General features: G+C 44.5%; 1 protein-coding gene across 1 annotated transcript; it reads left to right on the plus strand.

Moving 5' to 3' along the window:
• The first annotated feature begins 11,774 nt into the window (after nt 1-11,774).
• On the plus strand, nt 11,775-12,525 carry LOC111071601. Its single transcript, XM_041593051.1, has 2 exons — nt 11,775-12,192; nt 12,268-12,525. Exons 1-2 carry the CDS (start codon nt 11,991-11,993, stop codon nt 12,465-12,467), a joined length of 402 nt encoding a protein of 133 aa, XP_041448985.1. The 5' UTR covers nt 11,775-11,990; the 3' UTR covers nt 12,468-12,525.
• Nucleotides 12,526-26,639: the final 14,114 nt, after the last annotated feature.

The following is a 26,639-nucleotide window of genomic DNA, read 5'->3' on the forward strand; positions in this document are numbered from 1 at the left end:
AACAAATAAAAAAACAAACAAACATGAGCGCACGCCCACGCCAATATTAATTGGCCATAATAGTACGAGAAGTACAAGGAGTACAAGGAGTACGAGATGGGGGGGTATTATTTGCCAATGCAAATAAGAGAGGCAGGCGACAAGACAGAATGACAAAATGCAACAACAAATGCGACGACGAGTATGAATGGCATACAACAAACATTCAACATTCATTCGTTTATTCGTTCAATAATCATTCGTTGATTGTCATTCGCATTGTTTTGGTTTTCTACAAAGCAACAGACGGAACGGAGCGGAGCGGAGCGACCTGTGGTTTATGACTCTAACTGGCAGGCAGGGGGTGGTGGGTGGGTGGCCTCCGTCTGTGGTTTCTCTGGGTACACCGCTCGTGCCTTGGGGCTTGGGTCCAACTCTCTGTGCCTTTGCCTTCGCCTTCGCCTGTCCCTCCTGGTGCTGCAAAAATGGTATTTCTTTTGACGGCGTCTGACAGCAACTGTCATTTTATTAAATATGGTTTTTCTTGATTTCCAGCAGCAACCCAACCCACCACCCACCCGAACCCGAACCACGTCGCTTTTTATCAGTGTTTGAAAATCCCGTTGTCGCGTTGTGTGTCGAGCGCCAACAAGTTATGCGGTGCGGCAGGCGATTAACGGCGTGGGTCGGTCGGTAGCCACTGCAACAGGTGTTTCCACTGCTGCTGCTCTCTCCCTCTCTGCTGCGGCTCGCTGTTGCACTGGGGAGTGAGAGTGGGGAGGGGGCATGGCTGCTGCTGCTGCTGCTTGTGGGTTGTGTCACGTAGCGCTGCCTGTCAGGAGCAGCTTGTAATTGAGGTGGCAAGCCATCCAGATGGTGGGTTGCACCAGCAGCAACAGCAACGGGTTGGTTGGTTGGTTTTAGCCTTTTGGTATTCAAGTGCAGCGCATGGCGATTATAACGAATCCGTCCCTCCAGACTTCAGTGCTGGAGATCCATCCATCTCATCCCATCCCATCCCAGCCCCAAGGTACGAGGAGACCTCTTCCATGCTGGATGTGTGGAATGTTAATCGCAAAAGTGTATTCTTCTTTCAGCAGGTGTTTGTTTTGTGTGGTGTGGAGCAAAGCAGCAGCAGCGGCGGCGGCGGCTTATCGAAGCGAATTATAAACGATTATGGCTCGTTAGTTTCAATGCCATGCATGAAAGGCAGCCTTAAAAGCAGCCTTAACTGCCGGTCAAATCACTTCTCTGGCGATTAACCTAATGCTATTTAATATTGATTATTATATTTAAACGTACATTTACTCTAATTTGCACTCATAAAAATGCACTGCCACTCGGGTTAATCAGAAATGCTTTCTAATGAGACAGAGAGGCCTTCTCTGCAATTAATCAAGCGGTAATGAGGGTAGAAACGGGAAGAGCTTGAGAGCTGCAGCAACGACAGAGACTGGGAGACCCACGCAAACGCAGATTTTTCTTTCAATCGTCAATTTATTTACCTCCTTTTAGCAGCAGCAGCAGCAGCATCAGCAGAAAGGAGCAGCCGTCGGTTCTTTAAACATTCAATAGACTCCTCCAATCAGTGCTAAACACATTGGCATTTGCGCTAAATGAGTGTGGGATACACATAACTCAGGTTGCAGGCAGCCTCTAGGCTCTCTAACTCCATGCTGCATGCCTCTTATTCTATGCCGCAGCGACTGTGCACTAATTGCGCTAATAATGGGGATTACCTGCACTCCCCAATCCCCCTTTTTGGGCTCCAGAAAGGCAAAGCAGCCAAGCAAAAACCCGAAACCAAAACCAAAAGGAAAACCAAAGCCCAAGTCACCGACGAAACGAAACGAAACGAAATGACGCCAACGCACTAATGGGCGCCTTTTGTGGCGGTGTCTCTCCCGGTCGCTGCTCTGCTCTGCTCGCTGGCAAGTAAATGTGGTTCATGTATGGGGGATGTGGGGATGCAGTGCTGCTCCATACGGTGCTCCCTCTTTTGCATGCGACTAACAGACGGACGGACGGACGGATGGACGGACGGGGCGTTTATTGTAATTTCATTAAACGAAAAATAAACGCAAAAAATAGGTAAATTGACTGCCAGACCGACCACTCGGAGACGTAGTCGCAGGCCCCTAGACTACACTCGATCCCCCCAGCTCTATTTTGCCCCCTCTGCCACGGCTACTCTGCAGAATAGTGGCGCAATTAGAGTCAACAAGAAAGCGGGGGGCATATTTTCAGCCGAAGCTTTAGATACACTTTCAAAGATCCACTTTACCAAGGAAAATATTGGAAATAGAAGAAAGATTTAATTTAAATATATTCCAATCAAAATATTAAATACTTTAAGTGCTTAGAAATAAATCTTGCTTGTTCTCTTCCCTTCCAAGATTAAGTCAGCATCATAATAACCCTCTCCAAAGAGCATAGAAATTATTGCTGCAGTCCGCGGCACAGACCAGGGTTCGGTTCAGAGTTGCAAGAGAAAGGAAGAGGGAGAGGATTGGGGGGTATGTTGCCACACTGCCACTGTGTGTTGCCCCCACTTTAAATAGGTTGCAATTTATGAGTGCCGCACAGGAGGTGTGCGCGTAGGCGTATGTGAATATGAGACTGTTGCTATTGCCCCACCCTTACCACAGTCACAGTTGCAGTCACAGTCACAGTGGAGTGTCGTCATGGCAGAGTGAAAGTGGCATGTCGAATCTTTAATTTTGCTCTCAATCGAAGGGGACACTCAAAGCCCAAGCAGCCAGCGACCAATTTCTGTGGTCAGCACACAAATTCTGTGGCATTTGCATCCATTTATCATCTCATCCATCCATCGTACCCGACAGTGCAACAGACCGACTGCTCATCAAATTAAAGTGCAATTTATTTTCAATTAGCAATTTGCGTGTGCAGCTCGTTTTGGCAGCTCGTTCGGGTAATGTCATGTCCGGGAGGAAAAGCCTCAAAACATGACAGCTTACCCGGTTGCCAGGTTCCCATCTCAGTGACAAACAGTGGTGTGGTGTTGCTTTATGCCTCTCCTCCCATTTGTTGGAAGTGTGGTGTGTGTTGTGTGCTGTGTGCGTTCAGCTGTTGTGTTTGGGGCGCCTTTTGTAATGAAAAAGTTGCATGCAAATTGCTGCAAACCGCAAACAAATTCATTATAACAATTAGCCAGCAAAAGCAGCAGGAAAAGGAGATGGCAGCAACAGCTGGCTGGCTGTTGCCCCCCCTCGATCGAAAGTTACGGAACTGTCTGTCAAAAACTCTTGACTAAACTTTCAATTAATTGGGAGAGTTTCAATTACCAGAGTTAACCATGCAAAAATAATGCCATAATAGGGTGTGTGTGTGTGTGTGGCAGGAATCATGGGTTTGGAAAAAGGGGAGGGAAACTCTTTCAATTTTATTCAATTACTTGTCACGAAAACGAAATTATTTTAATTATAATTATTTAACATAATGAGGATACTCGTCATCTCCTTGGGATACCCCTTCCAAAAGATACTTTTACCTCAGATAATTTTTCTACAGTTTTGTCGTTTGTTTTACACATTCAATAAAAATACCAGTAGAATACTATAAATATCAGAATATAGAAAAAATAATAATGGAAAGCGCTTAGAAAAAATATTTCTGAAAATACTAAAAATTATACCCGAAAAATTAATAGATTAGTACCAGAATAATACAAGAAAAAATAATACAATACGAGGGAAACCATTTTAGAGATAAAAGTGGTTTCTACCACAGATACTCCTCCTACTACAGATACTTATCCCACAGATACTCATCACTGCGTCATAGCTTTTATCTCTCTACAGAAATCATTTCATCTAAGTGCATTTGCAGATCTTTCGCTCTCTTAATAATCGTAAAAGAGTAATGCTTTCGACATTCCGCAATCCCAGAGATGCAATTACATTCCCCACCGAGAGGCGCTTTACTCCTTTAATGAGTGCGCTTTTGCCACAGGAGATCCACAAATCCACCGAAGATAGCCTTAGATAAGAGATGGATAGATTTTTTATGATTTGATTAGACTGCGAATCGAAAATCCAAGAATCCATTGAGTAGAAGGCGCCGCGCATCGAGTGCAATAAATGTCAACATGTGGAGAGTTTATGGCATCCCATAAAAAGAGTCGCAATGCGAAGCCTCATCTCGGGATTATCCCAGGCCTCAGCTTTAGCTACAGCTTCAGATGCGGGCTCCATCTGCAGCGATGACTTAATGACTGACCAGAGACCCACCAGAGCCATCGAATGGATGAGCACACGCGTGCCTTACAATGTCGGACAGTTTGACTTTTCGACTCTACCGAGACTCTTCCGACTCTGCCGACAGACAGACGTCTGATGATCCACGGGAGTTGTAAAAATTCTACAATTAAAAGCGAAAAACGAGCAGCAGCGCCCGGTAACCGGTAACAAAAAAGGCAGCCACAGCTGTCAATTATTTCGAGTACTTTTCACCAACGCCTCATGCAGTGCATTGACAGCAGCATGAGGAAGGCACATGAGGCAGGGGGCAACAGGTAACAGCAGCCGCCGGTGGCAGCAGCAAGAAAAAAAAAAAAACACTCGCAGAATGAAATGCGGCAGACATAAATATCGATCAGAGAAGAGCCTGGACAGCGCCCGGACTCTGGACTCAGCAGCATACTCGCATGTTGCCCCAAACTGTCAAATTATTTCGATTCATGAATATTAACGCCCCAGCAACGTTCGAACGTCCGACCTGTAGCGGCCACAAAAAAAAAAAAAAAAAAAAAACGAGCAGTTGCAGTTGCACATACAGCTATGGGAATACAATGAGAGGAGGATGGAGGAGGAGGCTGCCACTGGAGTCCAATGGAGTCCAAGGAGTCGTCGACATCCTCGTAATTGACAGCCGCACTTCGGCCCCGTACCACATGGCGGAACCCTTTTGGCAGCCACTGTGCTCGCTCGCTGCATTCGTTCTCCTTACCGAATTTATCAATTAATTAAAATTCGTGCATTTTTATACAAAAATGAATATATATTTATTGATGTCAGGGATGTCGCTGTCCCACCACCACAGGACGCTGGATGCATTTCTGGATTCCACATTTATTCCACTTTATTCCGCTCGCAAAATGACATTTTATTGGGCGGACAGGACAGTCGCTGCCGCCGCAGTCAATGTCACACAAATTATGCAATTTTTTCACCACAATTTTTAACTCGTTTTTGGTAATGAATCGGACTTTACCTCTCGTATGCCTTTTATTTTTCCTCTCATTGGATCTCTATATATGGAACAGAGCCATGCGAATCGATGGGACGACAAGTGCAGATGCGGATGCGGTTATTGAACCGCAATGAATCGCGGTTATTAAATGGCCCACATCCTACAGATTGTCATCCATCCAGGAGAGTTGTATGTATACATACAGCGATTATAGACAACATAAATGACGCGTTTCTGTTATTTGAATGCATTTTGTACGTTTTCTGATGCCTAGCGAACAGCAACGATGATGAGCAAAAGGTCTCTCAAAAATCGAGTTGGCTTTCAATCACTTGCCAAGAAAATATTACAGAAATAATACAAGAAAAATAATATAAATAATACGAGAAACTACTGAAAATAAAATATAAATAGTACCAGAAAAAAATCACTAAATAATATTAAACCAATATGAAAAATAGAGTGTACCAAAAACAACAAAAAATACAAAAAGCAATGCCAGAAAAAGAGCGTTATGTAAGAATAAATCGTATAAATAATTCCGAAAGCATACTCGCAAAAATATATTCCAAATTGATGCAAGACAGATCATCTAAAAAGGATTGAAAAAAAGGTATAAACAGGACATGTCTAAGTGATGATTTAGATCTCTGGATAAATCTTAAAATCTAGATCTCTAATACTAACATTACCCAAAAAATGCTACGCTAATTACTCCTAAACATTACACGTACGAATAGTAAGATCGAACATAAGCTTCTACCAGCTAGATCTTTACATTTCACTCTCTATATTTCAGTATTGCAATCCCATTTAGATTTTTTATTATTTTCACCTTTTTCTTCTCTTTTTCTCCCTTCACTTCTGTCAAATTTTTGAAGTGCATTTCTTGTGGCTTTTTGGTTTTTGGGTTTTTTATTTTTTATTGAAAAATTCAGTGCAAGAAAGACATTGACCAAAAATGGTCTTACCTAATTTTCCATGAGTTCATAAATCAATGTCAGGACGGGAGCCCCACTGCACTGCATTGCATTGCCTTGCATTGATGGTGTTCAATTTATGTCTGGCGGTTGCTGACCCCAAAAGTGGCAGCAACAGCATCGGCAGCAGCCTGTAGTGTGGTGCTACGTGCTGTGGCAATTATGTTTGGCCAACGGCTACAGTTCATGTTGCAGCCACAGCTAGTGGCACAGGTACAGGCACAGGGACAGGCACTCATTAGCATATTTGGAGATTTGCATTAACACCTTCGCCATCGCCATCGCCATAGCCATAGCCACAGCCAGCCATCGCCTTTGGATTATGTAATTTTCCTAGGCCATATCCAGAGCGTGACTCTTTGGCTTTTCCCCAAAACATTTATTGTCCTTGTCCTTAAAGGCGACACAATCTTTGGCCTGGAACCCCTGGACCTGCACTCGAATCCCAGATCCCCAATCCCAATACCCATCGCTGACTCTGCCGTTGAGTTATTACACCGCTCGAGACGATGTTGTGTGCGATTTCGTGAGTGCATCTTATAATGCTATTAATTATTTGCATGTTTCTGCACCTCTCGAGGATGCCATTTTGGGATAGAGTGGAGGATGCGTACAGCTTCCAGGAGGAACTGTGGCACGATGGGAACCTGCTGCTGCTCGTGCTGCATCTACCTAATTTATGCTGCCAACAGAACAGAAGAAATTGTAACAACATCGCAAAATTTATTCCAAAGCGGCAACGGCGGCGGCAACTGCAGCAAACCTTGATTATTTTCTACTGTTTGTACCCTAGAATTTGTAGGGATACATATCGGTATGATGTGTTTTTCGGGAAGGTATGCAATTAGTAGGGAATAGGAGGCTTAGATTTGTGTAATTCTACCATTGGGTAGAAGGAGATTCGGGCACTATTTTTGGCTCCTTTTCCATAATTTTCCCACCATTAGAGGATATCCTTTAGTCGCTATACTCTCGTTAAGTACTCCTACTGGGATGTTCACTGTATTTGCAGGTTGCATTTATTTTCCCAAACGTGTCGACACTTGGGGAGCGCGGGAGTAAAAGTGTTTTATTTCATTTTATTTTTCTTACGGCTGAAGTGAACAACATGTCCCCCCCAAATGCGAGCGGGAGTTGTCGCTCGCAGTGCTCACACAGCACCCGCTGCTGCTTCTTCCCCTTCTCCTTCCCCTGATGCCACTGCATAAAATTTGCAAAACTATTTTGCCGCTCGCCGTCGCTGCGGCAGCATGCTGGTTCGTCGCTCTGCTGAGCCTGAGCCTGGGCCTGGGCCCCCAAATACATTCCATCGTACACCTCTCGTTGTTGTCGGCATTTACATAGATATATGTTATGGCCCAGACCATTCTTCCTGTTCTATGGACCTGCCCCAATCTGCACTGTGGAGCTCCGTGTGGCAAGTGTGTGTGTGTGTGAGCAACATTTACGTTCTCATTGCACTTGCATTGAAAAATCTAACACACTCGCGCATCCGGCGGCGCGTTGTTTCCATTTCATGAGATACGAAACGCGAGTTGACAGTCGGGGATCTGTGCATCAGATGGGCTGGGATGGGATGGGTTGGCATGGATTCGGTTGGGGGGTTCTGTAACCCACAAAAAAAAAGAGTTCATTTTATGGCAGCATTTTGCATCCTCGCTGTTCCGCAACTAATTTCAACCATTAGTTAAGCCATTGACATGCGGTTAACATCATTATCAAGCGGCTGTGGCCTAGTGTTTCCTTCTTTCCTTCCTTCCGCAATGTTGGCTAAAATACATATGCTCTTGTCTTGGCCAATTTGCATATGCAGCTGCAGCACCACATCTTCGTGGCATGCCACATACTGTGTCGCGACCCCTGGAGTCGGTACTCGTACTCACTCGTACGAGTAGTCAGGCACACTTTCCTAATTAGCTCAACTCGAAATTTGGGCTAACAAAAGCGTGGCAGGAGGCCAAGAGGCACATGGCGCGGGTGTCGAGTCTCTCTGTATCTGTGTGTGCCTGTGTTTGTGTGTGGCATGTGGCATCAGAATTAATTAAAGAAAAGTCAAAGGAAACGTGTGAGTTTCTTTGGAAAAACCAAAGCGAAAATGCAATTGTGAAAACTGCAAATAAGGAGAGCAGCCCCAAAAAAGGAAAATTGCTTGTTTGGGAAGCAGAAAAAGTGTCAATGGGCAGTCACGGGCCAACGACTAACTAATTAATGATTATGATTACAAAACAGACTAAACGAGATAGAGAGAGAGAGAGAGAGAGAGAGGGGTAGTTGAAGAGAACTCCACTCCTAATTGATCAACGAGAGGGGAAAGGGAGAGAACTCTTCTGTGTCTCTTCTAAGTGGAGGACCACACACATCGTATCAAGAACCCTGCCGTCACACAGGGTATTTTGTCTTTGCTTTACAGGGTACGAATGGGGTTAGAGTGGGGTTATTTGTTATGTGTTGTTTGAATAAGAAAAAATCATCAGATTAAAAATAATAGAGGGCTAGAGAACCATCTCCAGCTATTTCAATCTTCGTCCTGAATGAAAATTCTTGATTTATGTGGCATCTACTTGGGGTAAAGATCCCCTAAAAATAACTCAAATTCGATAAATATTATAATATAAATCAATAAAACATATGCCTGCACCTATTAATCCAAAATGAATCTCTCTGTTCGTATAATTCGAACCAATTTCTCCTATTTACGGGGCATCTTCTAGTCGAAATATACTACACTTTTTGTTTATGGATTTTTGGGTTTCTTCTCACTCTTGTGGAGAGGACAACGAAAGGCAACAAATTGACCTGCAACATGTTGAACAACAGCCATAAAGGCAGCAGAAACAGCAACAACAGCAGCAGCGGCAACCCGCGGAATCGTGGAGGAACCACTTTTGAGTGCCGAAACCGAAGAAAACTTGTTGATTGCTCTATCCTCAAAAAATTAATTGGACCCCACACGAAGAAAGCGAAGCAGCACACTAAAGAAACCTCAGCAGCGACGGCACAACCAACGATGAAACAGATAGAGAAGGGGAAAGGGAAGGCACGTGTGAGAGAGAGAGAGAGAGAGAGAGAGAGAGAGAGAGAGAGAGAGAGAGAGAGATCGAACAGGTGAGAGGCACAGAGGGAGAGCCAAAGATACATCTGCGGATCTGTGGGTGTCATATATTTTAATGACTCTCCTGCCTGGCTGCCTCTTGTCTGCCCAAAGACCCAGATTCGGGGCCCAAAACGATCATTTTTTGATAGCTGCAACAACAAAGAATCAGAAACCAAAACCAAAAACCAAAATAAAAAATGAAATGGCAAAGCGGTGCGAATGGCTTGCATAAATCCATGTGAAATGCAACTGCCAGAGAGCCAACTGGCAGACAGACTGCCAGACCCGACCAACTAAATGACTGTCCTATAAGCCAATGCGCCCTGCAACAGACCGAAGACCGTAGCTCTGTTTCTGTTCTGCCTCTGAATCTGTGGCAAGCAGCCTCAAGTCGTTAGGCCGACGAAATGCAAATCAGTCTCGAGATTCAGATATTCCGCATCCACTCTGCCGTATGTAGGTCTCTTGGGTGTCACTCTTAACCTTATTTCGGTGTCCTCATAAATGGGCCAACAACATCTGACGGATAACTTGACGGTGGGTGGGCCCACTGCATCGATGGCTTTGCTTTCATCAGAGAGACTGCAACTTCTGCAAGGTTTCTTTTTCTGAGAGATGCACATGGAGTCAGAGCGAGGTTTCAAGTGTTGCAGATGCAGAGAGAACTCCTCGATGACTTTCTCAGATGCCCAGCTCAATCGATTCTTCAATGGAGATGCAATTTTCTGAATGATTTCTTAAGATGCAGAGCCCATCAGCGTTTTCTGCAGATGGAGATGGAGAAAGATGAAACTTTTGGATGGTGGAAATGGAACTTCTCATCGTTGCCTGCTTCCTCAGTGGCACCCATCGATAGCCTCTTGAGTGTCTGATGGCTAGAGAAAGCCATCTCAATGGACTCTCTGAGCTGTAGATGCAGATGCAGCTGCAGAGGTGTTTCCAAAAGATGCAGCTTTAAAGAGTGAAAACTTCTGGATGGTTTTATTCAGTTAAAGATGGTAGAAAATAGAGAAGCGATTGATCGATTATGTTGGCAAGATAACTTCTTGAAAGAGATGTTGATGGAAGAAAGGAAACCCTTTCTATATTGATCGAGAATCCTTCTCCATTGCTTTCCCCGTTACCCTGAAGCTTTCTTTAGATCCCGAAACTTCCTTTCTTGGCCACAAATTAATCAACAGAGCTCAATTCTCTCTCTATCTCTCGAAGGCAACGATGTAGGAATTATTGTCTTGCCAAAATGTTTGTCAATTATCGAAAATTCAATTGAATACCCAAAAGCATTCGAATGACCATTCAAATGACTTTTATTGACTCGCATCGCATCTCGCAACCGCCCGAGGGGTCGAGCAGTTCAACAAAATTTGATATATGGGTAAATAGTCGGGGAATTAATTCCACAGCCCTAGGGCATGGGGGGCAGGCAGGCAGGGGTGAATGTGAACGCATGTGGCATCAAAGATTGTCGTCAGGCGGAGGCAGGAGGCACACGTGTATGCCCTTTCGTCGAGCTATTTCTCTAGCCTTCTCTGCCTGCTCCCATGGATAAACGCCCCGTTTTGCAGGCGGTGGCAACGCCTCCTCTCCCAACCCCCAAAAAACATCTCCCCACTGGCTGACTGCAGGCAGCTAGCAAAAGACAGCAAAAGGCAGCAAAAGGCAGCAACAGGCAGCAGTCGGAGTCGCATCGTAAACTCAGCACGTAAATTATGATCAGCCAACGGCGTTGAATATTAATTGCACCGCACCGAAATGAACAAAGGCTTCGGGTAGAGTGAGAGAGAGCGAAAGAGATGCCACAGCAGCAGCAGCAGCAACCGCCAAAGCCTCTCCAGGAGCAACATCTAGCATCCAGAAAGCGTCTCCCAGTCACTGCATTCCAGTCTATGCCACATGTCCAGTGTCCAGTCGAGTGTCCAGTGTCCAGTGACCATACTTGGGGTGGCCTGTTGGCTGTTGACTTTGGCCTCAGCCATCGTCTACGGCCACTGGCCTCCTGCCACCTTCAGTCTCCTGTCTCCTCCTTCTCCTTCTGCTCAGTTTCCATGTGCGAGCATCTGTAACGGTGTCTTTGATAAGCGTCGATAATTATTGAGCAGACCAGACCACAAGACCAGACCCCAGACCCTGGCCTCTTCGTTAGAGCCGCCTTGGAGAATGAAGCTCCAAAGCAGAGGAGGGGGTTGGGGTTCCCACACAGAGAGAGAAATAAGCCGTAGAGAAGAGCGTAGTTTATAGAGTATATGTATTGGACTAATACGAGTATATAGCAATTCCAAGGATATTTAAATTCCAAAATTCAAATCTAAATTTCATCCATTTCCTTCAGTTTTTCTTCTGTAAATGGGAATTCCATAAAATCTTAGAAAAATAAATTTTAATGCCTTTCAAAAGTACACTTGCCTCATTAAAACTCATTTTCTGCTGATTCTACGCTTTAAATATTTAATTATTTATACAAATCTCTATCAAATCATAGCAAAATCTAAGCAAAATCTCTCCACAGGCATACCCACCCATTACCATTAATTACCATTGTTCAAACACTGCTCAAATTTCTTTAAGTGCTGCCATCCAGCAGTTAGATCTTTAATTAATTTCCAGGAAGTTTTGATCGCACCGTCTCTGGGCTTTCGGTTTTAGCCATTGTCGCGGTCATCACTCAGTAGGAGTGGAGTTTGAAGGAGAGTTGGGGGCAGAAGCAGGAGCAGGAGTCGAAGCTGAAGATGGTGCTGGGAAGACGACAACCACGACGACGACGTTGGCGACGCGGCAACCTGTATGTCAGTGTCAACAGTGGACGCGGGCCGGGCGACCCCCGTTGCTCATTTTCTGTCTTGCTGTTTGATGAATTGTCGCCGTACCCCAAAGAAGAGAACTGCAAAGGGGTAGCGGAGAGTGGAGAAGAGAAAACCCAAAGAAGTCAAGGTGTGGTCCCTTTTGCCTTCTGTTTACTGTCAAAGTTGTTTGGTTCTAACATAAAATATTTCCACGGGGATGCAGCGGGCAGAGTGCCAATGAACAGCAGCAGCAGAATCGAAGTAGAACTGTTGCCACTACTGGGTGCCATGGTGCCTGCTGCCACAGTGTTGACTCAACAGCAATACGGCCCAGGCTCTCCCTGCCTCTCTTGGGGTATCTGGTATTTTTGTGTCCTGCGGCTGCAAAGATCTCCGCAGACGAAACCTGAAAATTGTTTGTGAATTTATCATGGCCGACAAAGCGGCGCAAATCTCTCAAAATAAAAAAAAAAAAGCGAAAACCAAAAATATCACAAGGCTATCAAGAGACCAGCAACAATAAAAATGCCAACTGCCACAGTTGGTGGCAAAAGTAAATATACACATATACATACACATACAACCAGTGAGGCATGCAACAAAGGCAAGAGGAAGGAGAAACAAAAAGCCCGGAAGCGCCTCAAAAAACAAAATAAAAACAAAACGAAAAAAATTGCAATTTTATTGAATTTTTGCTTTCGATCTGAGGGAAAAACGGAACAAAACGGAACAGAAATCTTGTTTGTTGTCGAAGAACTACTGCAAAACGACAGACCGAAACGACACACAGTACAGTATACAGTGCTTAACAATAGTCTGCACATTCAGTGCAATAGTTATTTGAATGCCCCTCACTCACTGCCCCTGCCCAGGCCCCTGAGGCAGTCGTTGCCCCTTTGAAGCACATTTCTGAGGCGACACTCAATCGGAAATTTAATTTGGCAACAAATTTTATTGGCAGAGAAAGGAAAATGGAAATCCCATGAAAAAGGGATTTTTCCATGGGAAAGGATTTTCTTTGATCCAAAAAGAAGCTTTGATGATTTCCGATTCTTTAAGCAAAGTTTTCTTTGAAAGATACTGCGGCTGCTGTTCAATCGAAAACGGAACTTAATGGTTGATCATTAGAGAGTCTTGGTCTTGAGGCAGGGTATAATCAGGGTTTTTTTTTTCAGATTTAATAAGAGATTCTGATGATGCCTTGAAAGATCTGCAAATAACTTTTCCACTCACTGCCAAATACAATATATGATCCCTGAATCGAGTCTATTTTTTCCATAATATTACCCTGAAAATCTGCTTTATTAATTGTTCAAATTTTTCCCTAAACAAAAGGCATATTTGCATGATTTGTAAACACCTTTTACAGGCATAAACCAACTCTAAATCCAGGCACTCCTTTAAAGCATTTTGTTGATGAATAGAAAGTGAAACCCCCCATGGAAATGCAATTACTTTTCTATCGGCCATAAACACCTATTTGCAGGCACTGTACTCGTATGTATAGCCCCATACCATGTGGCCCCTAGCAGCAGCTGTAATTAGACACGATTTGGGGGCAATTACCACCTGGTAGCAGAGGTAGAGGTTGCCCCAATGGCAGTGGCGCTGCCAGTGCCTGTTGCATGCAAACGAAATTAAAAATCGAAAGCCAAGTGGCCTCCGTAGCAGCCGCCGCACCAACTGTGGCATGGAAAATCGCTCAAAGCGTTATCGCAGCCGCATTCAGAGTCGAGTCGTAGTTCGGAAGCAAATTAAGCGGCAAATAATAAATAATTTGTGCTCATAAAAGCCAATAAGAATACGGTCAAACATTGCAAACCCCAAAACCACAAGACCACATAATTTTCAAATTAAATTTGGTAGCATTTAAGAGGGAGAATCGATCGATCGATCGAACCAATAGATAGATCTATTGGTGGGTCGAGATACATCGCCTCGGGAGCAACAGCTGAGTAATGGCATTGAAAAATGCATAAATTTGGTGTCCGAGAGGCAAGGCCACGCCCACTGCGAATCACTCAAATGGCAAACAGTCGGTGGCAGGCATTATATATGCATCACTATATGTATAGCTGAAAAATGGGGGAAAAATGTTAAATCTAACGTGCCCCCAAAAATGCAAATGCAGCGGAAGGCTGCCTCCTGTATGCCTGCCGTCCATTAAATAAACATCGCTCATACGACGCGTTGTATGTTGTAAATATTTTCTATATTTTTACCCGCAAAAAGCTGCATTTGATGGGCATCGAGCTGGCATCGCCGTATCTGATGGATACGAATGGCAGATGGAATGCCACTCTATTCACGAATGCTAGTATGAATACCCGTATGAGTACCCATGCGCGCAGAATGCCGCCGCCGCCACCGCAGCTTTGGTTGTAAAATAGAAATTACAGAAAATTCAGTCACAAATTTATGGCTCAACGACGGAGGGAGAGCGAAAGAGAGATTCGCTGTTCTGCTGTTCTGCTCTCTGTGTGGATTGATCCCCAATTGCACATTTGTGCTGCATCTGCTTGGCTCTACCATCCGCTCTGCCCCATCGATTGATCTTTTGGCATTGGAGATTCTCGATTCTGGGATTCCCATTCCTGAGGCGATTCCTCTGTCGCTCTGTCGCGCTGAAGGGGGACAAAATCGACGATTGTCATCGATCGATCGTTTGAATGAATTATGGCCCAATGGATATGCATTCGTTTCTGCATTCGAGCAAGAGTGCACCTTTGGGAGATGTAGCTTCACAGAGATTTGTGTGTCTGCCTTTGCTGAGATGCATCTGTTGCATGCGGCATCCCCTGATGATTGCGTATACGCACCTCTTTTATTGGGGCATGAAAATCTTTTTTATCTTGCAAGGAAATTGAAACAAGAGGCACACATCTTCGCATGTATCTGTATTAGTGAGATTTATGACACACTCGAGCCACGTTAATAAGCAAATCAGAGACAGAGAGGAGGCAAGAGCGGAACTTTAGAAGAGAAAAAAATATAACTTTGGCAGGGTGGAAAGAGAAAACTCTGAAAAGGCATGAGAATGGGAATGGAAATGGAGGCTATGGCCAAATGTCTATGGGAATGAGGATAAGGATTGTGCAAATGGTAATAAAACGTTTTTATGGACATTTTTATGCCATTTCTCTGAGTCAGAGCCGGTCAGAATACCCAGTCTCAATCTCTGGCCTAAAAGATTTTACAGATGAATTATGAAATGAATTTTTTTTTCGGGGTGGGGGGGCAACGAATGCGCGCTCGCCCAATCCACTTGGGAGAATAGAAATTCGCATTAATCATCGAACATCGGGCATTGCCATACAGCAAAAAATATTGGCCAAAAGGATAGAAAGGAGTCGGGAGTCGTCTCCTTGCTGCGGATACAACCTGTAGCCATAAAAATTGAGTTATTAAAACAGGTGCATGGATGGATGGATGGCTGGTATCTCTCCATCTGCATTCGGCAGATGCAGATAAAGGAGAGAGAGAGAGATAGATATAGCCACTGACCAAACAACAATCAGTGCAAAATGTGCCCCATGAGAGATGGCGGGATGGGGTCAAGCATTGTGTTGATTTTTCCTACCCTCACCCCTCCCTACCCAACCAAACACACTCCGATGATGGCTGGAAAAGGTCCGGGAAAAATCAACATGCAAGGCACCAAATGTTTTTCGACCATGTTCAACAAAAGAGTGGAAAATTATTGTTATACCCCCACCATCATTAAAGGGGCAGCGGGGGCAGGGGCAGAAGGCACACACTGAGAGGCCAAGAGGGTTGCGCGAAAATTCAACAACAAAACAATTACAGTTGCCACAGTGGAACGTTGCCCCAATTACGGGGCCATTGAGTGGCTGACTGTCCCCTCCCCGTCCCTCGACATCCGTCTACAGGCATGGTGGGTGAGGCGCAGCTGGGAAGGCCGAGTGGCAGTGGGTGGGCGGGTGCTGGGGATTTGCCTCGTAGGATATGTTGAATATTTATCCGACAAGCGTCGGAGCAAACGCGATAACATTTTTACATACAACGCAAATTTCATTCCCGCAAAAAAAAACTTCCAAAAAAGGAAGGAAAATGTTAAGGAAAATTTGAATGGTTTTGGGGACAACGAAGTTAGAGATACCCTTGAATATAAATGCGAATTAAAAGAAATTAAATCTGATATTTCAATCATATTTTAATTAATTTTCCACCTAAATTTTTACGTTTTTATGGTAATTATCTTAATGAAAATAACACAAAGAAAATGCTTTACCAACCTATTATTCCTATTATTTTTTTTACTATCACATGGTATATAATATTTCGTATATACCCTCTAAAGCCAAAGGGGTACTTCATCAATTTCCTTCAAATTTAGGCAGTTTTTCTTTAATAAAAAGTACAAGAGCCCGAAAGGAATAAACTTCCTTTTATTCCCTACAAATTCCTAGACAGAATCACAGTACCCCAACTTGTTGAAGGTAAAAAGAAACCCTTTTCTGGTAGCAGTAGCATGCAGCAGATAGTGTGGCAGCAGCAGGCAGAAGCGCTGCCCAAGACGCCAGACGCAAATTGAGGCACTCTCCACACACGCCACTCCATGCTACAAGCTCCATGCTCCACTCTCTACGCTCCACTCACACATGTGGCATGGTTGCATGGTTGCATGGTGGCATGGTGGCTTCCTCCTACATTTCTGAAGTTTTATCAGGAGCAGCTGCTCCATGTTCGCTACTGCCTGCCCCTTTGGCTGTGCATTCGGTGGCAAGCAGCAGCACAATATGCATTATATTGCTCCATGACCCCAAGGGCCGACAGGAGGAGGGCGATCCATGGGGAAGAGAGGGGGAGTGTAGGGAACCGGGGGATAAGATAAATGAAATTAAAGTTTCAGTTCATTTTTGGCAGCGCAGAGAGCGAAAGACAGGGCCAGAGTGTGGGCCAAATATGGCCATGATAATTGCCTTAAGTGCTTGGCCCTATCGGGGGCACATGATGATAGCCCCGTACAGCGAACCGGGAAGTGGCAAAAACGTTAAGAAACTCTGTCTCTAGGGCTTTTCCTGATTGAAGTTTCCCCGTAAAGCTCCTGCTTGGTTTCATCTCTCATATTCACATCAGTGGAAAATGCAAATTTAGATACACAAGTGCCACAAATGAGTCGACGACGACTCCCCATGTGGTGACCCATTTTGCTTCTGTTTGCCTCTGTTTGGGGGGGGAGGCACCATTGAGTGAATGCCAATAAATTTGCATATAAGAATCCTGGAAATGCCAAAAAGAAGACTGCAAACAACCTTCAGAAGCAGCGGCACACAGCACATAAAATCTGTACATGAAAGGATTTTGTTGGCACACAAATGAAAAACATAAGCATGCGGCGGCAAGGCAGGATAAACGGTATGACAGGGAGTTTGTGGCAACTAAAGGATATGCTTAAATCTATTAAGTGGATTTTCTCTGCTTCATTTAAACACTTACCCAATTGTATTTGGATTGTGATCGGAATATTTTCTCCTCTTTAACTCCTTCTAAATTATAAAATAGTTTGCGTATAAAAATCCATCCATTTTATTGCCAAAATCAAACGAAAGTCGAGTCTATTTTTTTTAAACTCTCCCCAAATAGAATTTATTGAACACTTTTACCATTTTATTCCCCCCATCGGACACAAATCTACCTAAAACTCCTCTAAAGGTTCCCCCCAAATAACAGAGAACATCAAAATTGTATTTAATTTTAGCAAAGCAAAACGTAAACAACCGATCTATTTTAATACATTTAAGATAACAAATAAAGCTTAAGCTATTTGAAAATAGTCACAATGGCATAGAGGAAGCTTTTGGACTAGTTAGCCATTCATATTAATTCCATTTTATAATCCATAAATCCTAATAATCTTCTTATAATCTTCGAAAAAACCTTTCCAGTCGCATTCCTTTACCTATTGGCCGCATTCCTCCCTAAATGAATCCCATTTTTATATCGTAATCCAGGTATAAAAAAACTCTCCCCAACAGTCGCTAGGGTGCAGAGAGCCCCTACAAAAATATGTGAAATTTTATTTAATTCGAAACATTGGGGATTTTGGATGTAAGAATCCAATGAGTTTGCGTTTTTTTTTTTTTTTTTTTTATATGTTGCATATACAATTTGCCAAAAGGATTTTGTGTGCCATGCCCCACGGCTGGGAAAATCCGCAGTGCATCCGCATATGAAATACCGACAAAATGTGTGCTCCAAAAAAACATACAGAAAATCAACTGAACAAACGAGTCAAAATGCGGGAGAAAGGGTGAATGCCAGGAGCCAGGAGCTGCAGCCAGGACCCGGAGACAGACAACAGAGCGAACAATGAAATTTACAAATAAGTTAACAATTTGCTTTTTGGCCCTGATGGATGTTGCAGGGGCAGTGGCATCGCATCACGACTACCACCGCCATGGGGACATGCAACATGGAGAGCTTTGCCTGCCTGTGCGCGACATTTTGCCAGTGGAACGAGCGAACGAATGAACGGTGAAAGTTAAGCCAATCATCGCGCAACAATGTCGACAACGACAGTCAGGCAGCAGCATTTTTCGCTAACAGAGACATGAATTTCAATACAAATTCGTTTATCCGCCTCCTCCCTCTCTCTCTCTACCACTCTCTGTGGGGCACTCTGGGAAGAGAGTGCTGCTGGTAATCGCATCGATGGATGCGCTTATGCCACATATATATCTTCCTCCTCTCTCCCTCTCTCTCTCTCTCTCAGTGGTAGCGATGGTAATCGCATCGATGATGATCGTTGGAATCGCGCGGCGTCACAACGCGAATGCATTCAAAAATTTCACATGACAACTCGTTGCAATGTCCGCCTGTGGCACTGCTGCACTGTGGCATAGTGGCAGCTGCAGCTGGAATCCCTCGTCTCGTCTCGTTTCGCTTTGGCCAATGCTAATTTTTGACGTTCTCCTGCAAGAAAGGTCTGTACGTTCGTTCGTTCGTTCGTATGATCAGTGCCCTATATGGAGGGCACAGAATAATGCAATTGATTCCCGAATTCCCATTGCCATTGCCTCAAACTTTTCTCCTCTTTGGATTTGGTATTTCTTGCGGTAATGGAATATATGTAAAATAGATGTAAATCAGGTGATTTATCCGATCCAACCAGAGATGGATTTACCAGAGATGGATCGGATCAATGCATGGATGGATCGATCGATGGCATATGAGATTTCATTTGACGAGAAGAAAGTTTTTAATGGTTGAAGGGAGGGCGGTTGTTGCGACTAATTGATGGTGATGGGGATTATTTAGAGACTATTTTTTAGTATAATTTACTTTTTATTGTTGCCTCGGTATTTTAAATTATTGTTTCAGTACTAGGGGTATTTTTATTTTTATTATATTATTTTATTATTTAATTTGTTAGTATTTTCTTTAAAACTTTGTTTCTGTTACAAAAGGATTATACCATATTTTGTTAAATTCTTGATGCATGATATTTAAACATACCTTTTGTGTAACATGGAACCGTTTTTTGCATTATCTGAAAATAATTTAAATTCGTTATTATTGTAAAATTCAAAGCAATTAATTATTAATAAATTCTTTAATTTATAATATTTTTTAGCACAGGGAATAAGGAATATTCTTAAATTTATTTCGCTATCATAGGATTTTTATTCTATTTCAATAAATATTATATCTGTGGTTTTTCTTGGGAAAAATTTCCTTAAAACCTTTGTAACATTTTCCTCCAATTTGAGTACCCCCGAAAACTCTTCACCAATCTTCCTTCCATTTCTCAAGAATATTTACAACACGCATAAATAAAATACTTGCAGCAGCATTTTGAGACTTAACCTTCCTTACGCCGCGCCGCGACTTGTGCGACTCTCGTCATAAATTTTAATACACATTTTGGTTTGCAAATTGCATCGGGAAGATGCAATTCGCGCTCCTTACTTATGCTGCTGTTGCTGCTGCTGTTGTGTCCTTTTCCAGAAGCAGAAACAGCAGCAGAAGGAGAAACAAACACTGACAACTGTGACGAGCAGAACGTCAACATTTTGATTGACTGGCTAAGTTCTCAGCCGATTTCCGACCATACATATCTCTTCTGAGCCCTTTCCATTCGCTCCACACTCCACTCCCACCCTCACGCACTGGGGCATAGAACGCAGCGGCACTGCCAGTGGCTGTGGCAGCAGCAAATTGCATAATTTTTACATAAATATGCTGACGTGCATTCATAATCATAAAAAAGGGTTAACATTTGTTCGTACGAGTGTACTAGTGTATTCATCCACTCGTATTCGTATTTGTATTCGCATTCGCATCCATCCATCCATCCATCCAGGCAGCTTTTGGTTGCCTTTTCTTTTGTTGTAGTCGCATTTCGCGTTTGGTCTGTTATTTATTTGGCCTCATGCCGCATGCCTCCGCCTCCTTCTGCATATATTTATTAATATGCAGCCTAATAGGCAATGACACTGCCACCGCCACAGTATGTGGCAGGTCCCTCTCTTCCACTCTTCTCTTTCAAATTGACAAAATGTATGCAAACAATGGACGGGGGACACGGGGGCACAGAGGGTTACAGAGGCAGTGCATAAAATATTTATGATGTTGGCAATATTTTCAGGTTCAATGATGGCCATGCCCCGCCATGTGGCAGGGATCTACATAGGGGTGTATGTGGCATGATGATTCATGCGTTCAACGGACAGACAAACAGACAGACAGAATGGTTGGTTTCGTTCTGTCTTACAGGTGGATAAACAGTGTCGGAACTGGAACTAGTTTTCCGGTCATGGAATGAATTTAATCAGAAAAGTTTTAACCCCGAACGTACCAGTAGCTGAATGGATACACCCATTCCCGTTTCGGAATACCCACATTCGCATTCGTTTATCCATGGGATACAAATTCGTGCCCCACCGCGCACATGCCACACATTCAGACAGTAAAAAGCAACGAGCTGTGAAAGTCAATTGCATGCAAAACTGTGCCATTGTCAGTGGCATTTGGCATCCAGCAACCAGCACTGCTGCTCCTGCGACTCCTCCGACTCCTGTGGCGTCTCCTTCTGCTGCCACTCCTCCCCTCCTGCCACACTCTGAATGATCCCTCCTGCTGCTGAATGGTGATGGTGATGCTGCTGCTGCTGCTGCTGGTTGTAGAGGTCCTGCCCCTGACTCTGACTGTGTGACGACCTCCACCACAACGGACAACAATGGTTGGGTGGCCTGACAAACAGGCTAGCACCACAAAATGGCCACCGCAACAACAGCAGCAACGGCAGCAGAGGCAGAAGCAGCAGCAACGAACGCTTGACTATAAACGACATGCGGGTCAAAAGGACACCCACACACAGAGGAGGAAGAGGAGGGAGGAGCAACTCCTGCTGCCAGGGAAAACCAATGAAGCCGCACTAAAGGAGATGCCTCCATACCCCCTGCCACACAGCCTACTCCTCTCTGTGGGCCAACGATTCTTGGTAATAAATGGCAGTCATAATAACTGGGTTAAATGCTTCGACAGGGCGGCCGGCGACAGACGAATGTTTGGTATGGCAGGGACTGGCTCTGGTTTTGGCTCTGGCTCTGGCTGTGGGTCTCTGTGTCAGTGGCAGTGGCAGGAACAACAGAGAGCCACAGGATGGTGTGGTGTGGCATGTGTTGATTTGCTGTTGATTTTGTCTTGTGCCTCGGCTCGAAACTAATTACCGATAGTTCAAGGGTCAGCTCTTCCCTCCTACCCCTTTCGAGGAGGAGACGAAGACACAGAGAGACTGACTCTCTTTAAACTGCAATTAAGTGGCATGCAGCAGCAGCAGCAGCATTCCCTGTGGGGAATGAACTTTAGAGAGACTTTTCAGACGATTATAAAGCAATCAAGTGACTTCGTTACCGTTTCCCCTCTCTGCCCCTTTGGGACCTACATTTCCACATCATTTGCAAAATCATAATTCGCGTGTTAAGCGCGCATTAGTCTCACGTTGATTTATCACAGCAGCAGGTAAGAAAGGAAGAGTACGACAGACCACAGACTGTAGAACGGGAACGGAGCAACGCCAAACAGAAACTGGGTCTGGGTCTCTGCTGCCGCAGCCTCTCTGGGATTTGGATCTCTGGCAGCAGCATCTCTGGGTCCTTGCTCCCCATACTCTTCATCATACGCTCATCTCTTGCGAGAGGCAATTTTCTGCTGCATCTTGCAGCCCAGCATCTCATGTTGCATGCTGTTTTAATAACCGAATTTCACGGCTAATTTTTGTGTGTGCTGAAAAGTTCAATTGTGCCAACACCAGAGGCGGATGCTGAGTGGGTGCGGCTCCCTACTATTGGAGGATTGGGTGCTCTTAAGAAATGGGAGCAGTTTCCAGCTGCTAAAAACCTTTCAAACTGAAATCTGCGTCTCCTTTAAGATTTCAACGATTTTAGAGCAACTTTCTAGGAGATATGGGAATTTAATTCTTATTCGGGTCTGCCAGTAAAAAATAAAACTGGAAAGTGATATCCCATTGATAGAAGAGCTCTTAGAAAGTTAAAAATTGTATTCCAATACAAAATCTATGCAATTTTCACGAATCCAGAGCTACTTTTTCACACTATACTGGCCATTAAAAGTATGCTACAATCTCTGGAAATCCCATGCCCCTCCAGCATTGGACTACACCCATGTGCTCTGCAGCTCTACTAACAGCGGGAAATTCGTTAAGCCAGCGGCTTATATTTTTGGCCAAAAGAAAGACACACGGCGAGAGCGAGAGAGTGCCTCGCTGCTGGCTCCAAAGTGGAGCAAATTTATGCCCAATTTCATGCGAATGGCAAATGATTTATGCGACAGGCAGGCCGTCTGGCTGGCAGACAGTCGCGCGCATTGGCATTGCAATTGCCAAAAAGGATATGTGCGCTGATTTCACATGGCCGCAGGACAAATAACTTCATTACGTTTCGCGGCATCGCATGGCGGGGCAGGGGCATCGAATGGAGGAGCACAACAGAATGGAGGAGACGATTCTCCCCCTTTGGTAATGATGCTTTTTTTTTGTTCGGGAGAGAAGAGATGCTTCTGCTGCTTCTTTGCCTGGTATTGTGGGGATTGTGATTTGGATTTGGAACTGAGGCTGGGATTGGGATTGGATTTTGGGATGGGGATAAGAGGATGTGGATGTGAGGATGTGGGATGGGTATGCGGATTGGGGGATTGTAAAATATATGCAAGGCAAATCGCACGATTCTCGTGATGTTGCTCATATTTGGGCACCGTAACAAGCGAGGCAACACGCGACAACACAAACAACAGCAACAACAAACAAACATCTCTCGAAGCGAGAAAATCACATTCTACTTATGGCGTGAATTTCGCGGTCGTCTTGCCGTACGATACCATTTGTTGTTGTTGTTGTTGTGGCATTGGTGGCACTTGGCGCAACCTGAAAATTCGATTTGGGAATCCCAAATCCCAAATTCAAATTTAAATGCACCTTGGAGCGGGCGGGCAACGCGAGAATGGCCAGGAAGTCACGGCATTTGAACCATTTGTTGCACACAGATCCATAGAGGCCCACAGAGACCGTTAGCAACATGATTCGTCGTCGTCGTCGTCGTCGTCGGACACACACACACACACACACCCACGATATATATGTATATGTATATATGTGTATGTGTGTGCACATATGACAACGTGCCCCATTAGGCGGCTGTGCAACACAGTGTTTCCTGTTAATTGCGCCAAGTGCAAATGCAAATGGAAAAATATGTTAATAAATAATTGGCAGCACGAGGAGCACTGCACTTCACCGCATTGGAGGTTTGCAATTGCAACTGCAACAGAACGAGCAGTAGTGGCGGCAGCATCCGTATCTGTGACCTGCATTCAGGCATCCCTGCTGCTGCCGCTGCTGCTTTTGGCCATAAAACAACTTCGGCTGTCGGCTTATGGGATTTTCAATGACAGCAACGCGAAGCCGCAGTCAAAATGTCCTTAAATGCCATGCATTTCCTTTGCTGCTTCTGCTGCTGCACCAACCTTCGTTCGTTCGTCCGTTTACCCTTTTCCACTGAGGGTATAATGGGTTTGAGCAGATACTTGTCACGGAGAAAGAACGGAGGAATATGCTTCCCAATTCGCTTATACATTTCTCGAAACTTGGACAAAGCAGATTTATTTTCATTCGAAATAAGTATCTGTATTTCAAGTACTTTCAGGTAAATAAAAAACCACAGCAAATATCTGGGATGTCTAGTATTTTTTTTTTAGATACCATTCGCCACTAGTATTTTCTTTTGCATTCACGCGTGCCTTTTTCTAGGGTATCTTCTACTTCGAAAACCAAATTTTAGTCTTCTTTCTGCATATTTTGCTCTCCCTTTTTTTTTTGTGGCATCTGCCTCTCTGCGGTTCTGTGCCTCTGCTCTTGCAATCTGTTGCAACTCTCGCAACTTACTTCTTTTTTTTTTGCACGCACTTAATTAAGACGACAAGTGAACGACCTCAGCTGTCAAAAGGGTCTTCTGGGGCGAATCAGCGTCTTAAATATGAATTATGCTCCAAAAGCGCAGCTAAAGATGCGCCCCAGATGCACGGGGATAAGATACAATTAGGTGTGGGGGTGGGGCACCACCGCTTGTAAGATAAATTGATTCCCCAAAACACCCATTCTGATGAAGGGGCAAACATTTATTAGCTCCATTAAATAGCAATCGCTTGAGTCACGCTAATCAACTTTGCTCCGCTTCGTTCTCTATTGGATGATTCGCAATCCATAAAAAAAAGATATCCTCATAAAAAAGAAAACAAATCTTTTTGGGGAGAGGCAACCACAAATCGAAACGAAACGATCTTCGAATAAATAAAGAATATATATTTTTGCGTATTAATAAAACACAAAAACAACAACAAAAAAAGGCCAACAACACACAACGATTGCACTTCACACCTCATTGAGATTGGCTATAAAGATGGCTTAATAACTCACAAGGCGAGAGAGGCGGCGGCACGCAGGCAGTGGAGATGCTCCACTCCACTCTACATCGAATTCTGCTGTTCCTCCTGCTGCTGCTTCTCGGCCCCCTCTCTGGTGGTTTGCCTGTCAGTATCGTTTATGACTTCCCATATTTAATTCTTGGGTTGCCGCGTTGCGTCGCGTCGATGGCTCCTCCGCTCCTCACCAATTGAAGCGCGTTTTTCGATAAGGGGCCACAAAATTCATAAATATGAAAATGGCTTCATTTCGTGCACGACTGGAGCGAAGCGACTGGCGCAGGCAGGGTCTCTGGGTCTCGCCCTTCGTATCGCTTAAATTAAAACTTAAATTTCAACACTCGCAGAACAGTTCAGAGCAGTGGAGCAGCTACGATACGGGGGCCATACATTTTACGGGCCAAAAGCAAACAACGGGCCAGCAGTGGCAGTGGCAGTGGAGCACAAAGATTCAGCAACAGCTACAGCTTCAGCCTTCAACTTCAGTTGCAAGCGAACAAGCAAACAAGCCAGCGAGCGAGAAGCCTGACAATGGGAAAGGCGTTGCAGTTTTATCTGACAAATGCTCGTATATTGTATCTCGAAAGTTTGCTGCTGTTGCTGTTGCTTCGGAAGCCCCCAAAACGTAACGAAAAACTGACCCTCACATTCATTTATCATCAAATGCTGCTGCTGCAACAAGAATATGTCGCAGCCGAAGCAGCAGCAGGAGAGAATAAAAGTACTGCCACACCTCCAACTGATGCTGCCCCAAGCACCAATGATCGTTGCTTCCTCTTGGGGGCCCTGGACTCGATCATCGGACATAGCGTCGTCGTCGTCTTCTACTTCATCATGATCATCATCATCTATGTGCAACGCGCGTAGTCATGGGGCTGACATTTTTGAGTCGCCATCATCGTCATCGTCGTGTAGCTGTTGCTGCTGCTGCTTTTGCTGCTGGTTGTTCCTGTAGCTCCCGGGGCTTTCGTCTGCTGGTCGGTCTATGCCTTGCCCACAAACCGGGCAGAAGGTAGCAAAAAGGTAGCCACAACAACAAACAGAGTGCCTTCGCGATGATTAATTGACTTTCAAAATTGCTGAAATTTTTAATTTATTATACGCGCCAAAGTGATTAATCAGTAGGAAAAAATAAACAGCAGTGCGCTGCAGAAGAGTGAAGGGCCACAGCTCCAGAGACCCACAGAGAGAAAAAAGAGAGAGAGAGAGAGGGGCAGCAGAGTGGTAGCCCCCAGAAAATCTTTCGAGACTGAAAGTGCTGCACCCCAGGAAGCTGGGGGGCAGGGGCGGGGCAGCAGACAGACAGACAATCACAAAAACAGCACTCGCGAGTGTCGCTACCAATCCTTTGAGCTGCTCATCGGTCAGCCAGCGAGCGGACAAGCAGACATTCGGCCAAGGGAGAGTCGTTTAAGGCTTTTAATTGCCGACAATGTTGCAATGTTAGCTGTGGCTTTACCTGCTTCCGTTGTTAGTAAGAGCTCTCTCCCTCCCTTTTCCCTCTCTCGTATCCAGAGCTTAGCTTATGGCACAGAATGAGAGCAATAGAAATGTAGGCTGGGGTTTGCTTTCATTGTTTGCTCTAGAAAGTAATGGGATGCTGCGATCTAATCGTTCTAGCACGAATCATGTTGA

This window comes from Drosophila obscura, unplaced genomic scaffold (assembly GCF_018151105.1).
Source record: "Drosophila obscura isolate BZ-5 IFL unplaced genomic scaffold, ASM1815110v1 contig_1, whole genome shotgun sequence".
NCBI lineage: Eukaryota > Metazoa > Arthropoda > Insecta > Diptera > Drosophilidae > Drosophila > Drosophila obscura.

What these genes read in the sequence shown, in the direction of transcription:
- LOC111071601 (XM_041593051.1), top strand. Translation starts at nt 11,991, where the DNA reads ATGGTGCTGGGAAGACGACAACCACGACGACGACGTTGGCGACGCGGC. An exon ending in GAAAACCCAAAGAAGTCAAG is followed by an intron (nt 12,193 to 12,267) that starts GTGTGGTCCCTT and finishes ACGGGGATGCAG; the next exon opens with CGGGCAGAGTGCCAATGAAC.